This window comes from Sceloporus undulatus, chromosome 10, assembly GCF_019175285.1.
Source record: "Sceloporus undulatus isolate JIND9_A2432 ecotype Alabama chromosome 10, SceUnd_v1.1, whole genome shotgun sequence".
NCBI lineage: Eukaryota > Metazoa > Chordata > Lepidosauria > Squamata > Phrynosomatidae > Sceloporus > Sceloporus undulatus.
Genome location: NC_056531.1, coordinates 16,630,513 through 16,632,892, shown reverse-complemented (window position 1 = coordinate 16,632,892; position 2,380 = coordinate 16,630,513). Strand labels below are relative to the sequence as shown.

The window sequence follows — 2,380 nt, the reverse complement described above, 5'->3', positions numbered from 1 at the left end:
TCACCAAGTGGGTTTCCATGGCCAAGCTGGGATTCGAACCCAGGTTTCCGGTGTCCTAGTCCAATGTTCAAACCATTGCTGGCTCCTTAAAAATATTCATTTTTTGAAATTTCAAGATAGCTAACCTCAACATTTTTTAAAAAAATCAAAGACTATATTAACAGATGAAGAGTCCAGTGGAGCTTTGAAAGCTTGCAACATGTACAATGTGCATTTTGGTTAGTCCAAGAAAGGTATTGTGATTCTGTGGATTTTGGATTTGATTGTACTTTGCTATACAGGCAACACAGCTCCCCCTGGATATGTTGTCTGGTTGTTCAATCGTTTTATTAAATGGCGATATAAACCAAGTTGTTAAACAAAACAATCGAGCCATTGGAAGATATGGATATTTTGCAAAATCAGTAGTGAGAACCAGAAGCTGGGAAAGTTCCTTTTTTGGACTGCAATTCCCAGTATCCCCCACCAGAGTTCAGCTGCTGAATAAAAGCCCAGTCCAAGAGCTTTTGCAGGTGGCCTCAAATCAGCAAAATCAGTAGCAAAAAATGAAAAAACAGCCCTTTTCAAACAGGTCTGGCAAGTATTTTATTTCATGCAAAAAGTCCCAGAAGATCTCAGAGGGGAAATTTCCATCCCAGGAACCAGGGTTATTATTCCCAGAGAGGCTATTTGGGTGGATAGCGGGCAAATGGCGAATCTTCGGCGGCTTTTCCTTGCTGCGTCAAAAAGAAAAAGAGATTTATTTGAGAGAGAACAGGTGACGCAAATCCCAAACCCGTCCAGTTTGTCAGCGTGCAAATGCAAGAGAGAGAGGAGCAACCTTTGCTGCAGAAATAAAGCAGTTTGACAACAGTTACATGCAATGGAACAATGGGATTTGTAGTTTACTTGGGGCACCAGAGCCCTCTGGCAAGGAAGGTTCAGTGTTGCACCAAACTACAAAAACCAGGATTGCATTTGCATTGAGCCATGGTAGTTAAAGCAGTGTCAAACTGTATTGATTTTGCAGCCCTTGTGTGGAGAAACAGCCCCCAAAGTCGGAAGAAAGAGGGCAGAACCAGCCCTCCTTCCTTCCCTCTGTCTCACCCACAGCCCTTGCCCCATTGCCTACTCACCATGGGCACCTCATCCAGCTTTTGGAAGGCCGGTTCCCTCGTCCGGTAGCACTTCACCACGATCACGATGGCACCGATGAGCAAAATGGAGAGGAAGATGCAGATGACGGCCACCAGGCCTGGCTTCTGGGAGAGGGGAGCTTCGTCCGTACCACCAGGCCCATCTGTAGGAGGAAAGAAAAGACCAGGAAGGCCCTTGTGGTCTCTCCCAACTCTAGGATTCTGTGAGTGCCTTCTGCCCCCTAGTAATGCCAGGGATGTCTAGGGCACTGCCATCATGATACCATGGAAGCAAACAAGGGCCAGATGTTGCTCCTAGAGTCATAGAATCATAGAGTTGGAAGAGACCGCAAGGGCCATCTAGTCCAACCTCATTCTGCCATGCAGGAAATCTCAATCAAAGCATTCCTGACAGATGGCCATCCGGCCTCTCTTTAAAGATCTCCAAGGAAGGACACTCCACTGCATTCCAAGGGAGGAGTATGTTCCACTGTCAAACAGCCCTTTCTGTCAGGATGTCCCTCCTAATATTGAGCTGGATTCTCTTTTCCTATATTTTGCATCCATTCTTCCAGGTCCTGTTCCCTGGAGCAGCAGAAAACAAGCTTGCTCCCTCCTTAATGTGACATCCCTTCAAGTATTTAAACAGGGCTATCATGTAATCCCTTAACCTTCTCTTCTCCAGGCTGAAGATACCCACCTTCTTCCATTCAGGGGGGAAAGGCCAAGTTTGAAGTCCTCCTGGGTAGAAAGGGCACAAGAATTTCATTACGTATTTTGCACCTTATAGCTGAAGATCTCAGAATGGCAGACGATGCTGTTGTGGTGGTGGTGGTGGCGGCGGCGGCCTTCAAGGTGGCCTTCATGTTGTTTCTAACTCGATCCGAAAGTGACCCTATAATGTCTTTTCCCCAACTTATGGTAATTCAAAACTTGTAATAAGGTTTTCTAGGCAAGAATGCTCCAAGGCACTTTGGGTGCTTCTGAAGGGCACTTTTGTTGTGCTCCAGCACTTCCTACTCAGTCCCTGGGTGTACATCGTGAAGCAACTCAATGTGCCCTCAGTGCCCAACGGGCATCAGGCAAGGACACCTCAGCCCTCCATCGTGCAATGGTTGCCCCTCTGTTGTAACATCAGCCAGTGCTTTATAGATTATAGCAGAGGCTTTGACTGTATAGATTATGAAAAGCTTAAAGACGTGGGAGTGCCAATACATCTGGTGAGAAATCTGTATTTAGGGCAAGAGGCCACTGTCAGGACTGAA

General features: G+C 46.4%; 1 protein-coding gene across 1 annotated transcript in view; it reads right to left on the bottom strand.

Moving 5' to 3' along the window:
* Positions 1–317: 317 nt before the first annotated feature.
* Positions 318–2,380, bottom strand: part of LOC121916754 (mucin-5AC-like) — a 13,208-nt gene continuing 11,145 nt past the window's right edge. The window contains exons 3-4 of the mRNA XM_042442188.1: positions 1,116–1,279; positions 318–716 (exon numbers count right to left, since the gene is read on the bottom strand). Of these exons, the coding sequence (XP_042298122.1) occupies positions 666–716; positions 1,116–1,279 (215 nt within the window). The 3' untranslated portion in view covers positions 318–665. The remainder of the gene's footprint in view (positions 717–1,115; positions 1,280–2,380) is intronic.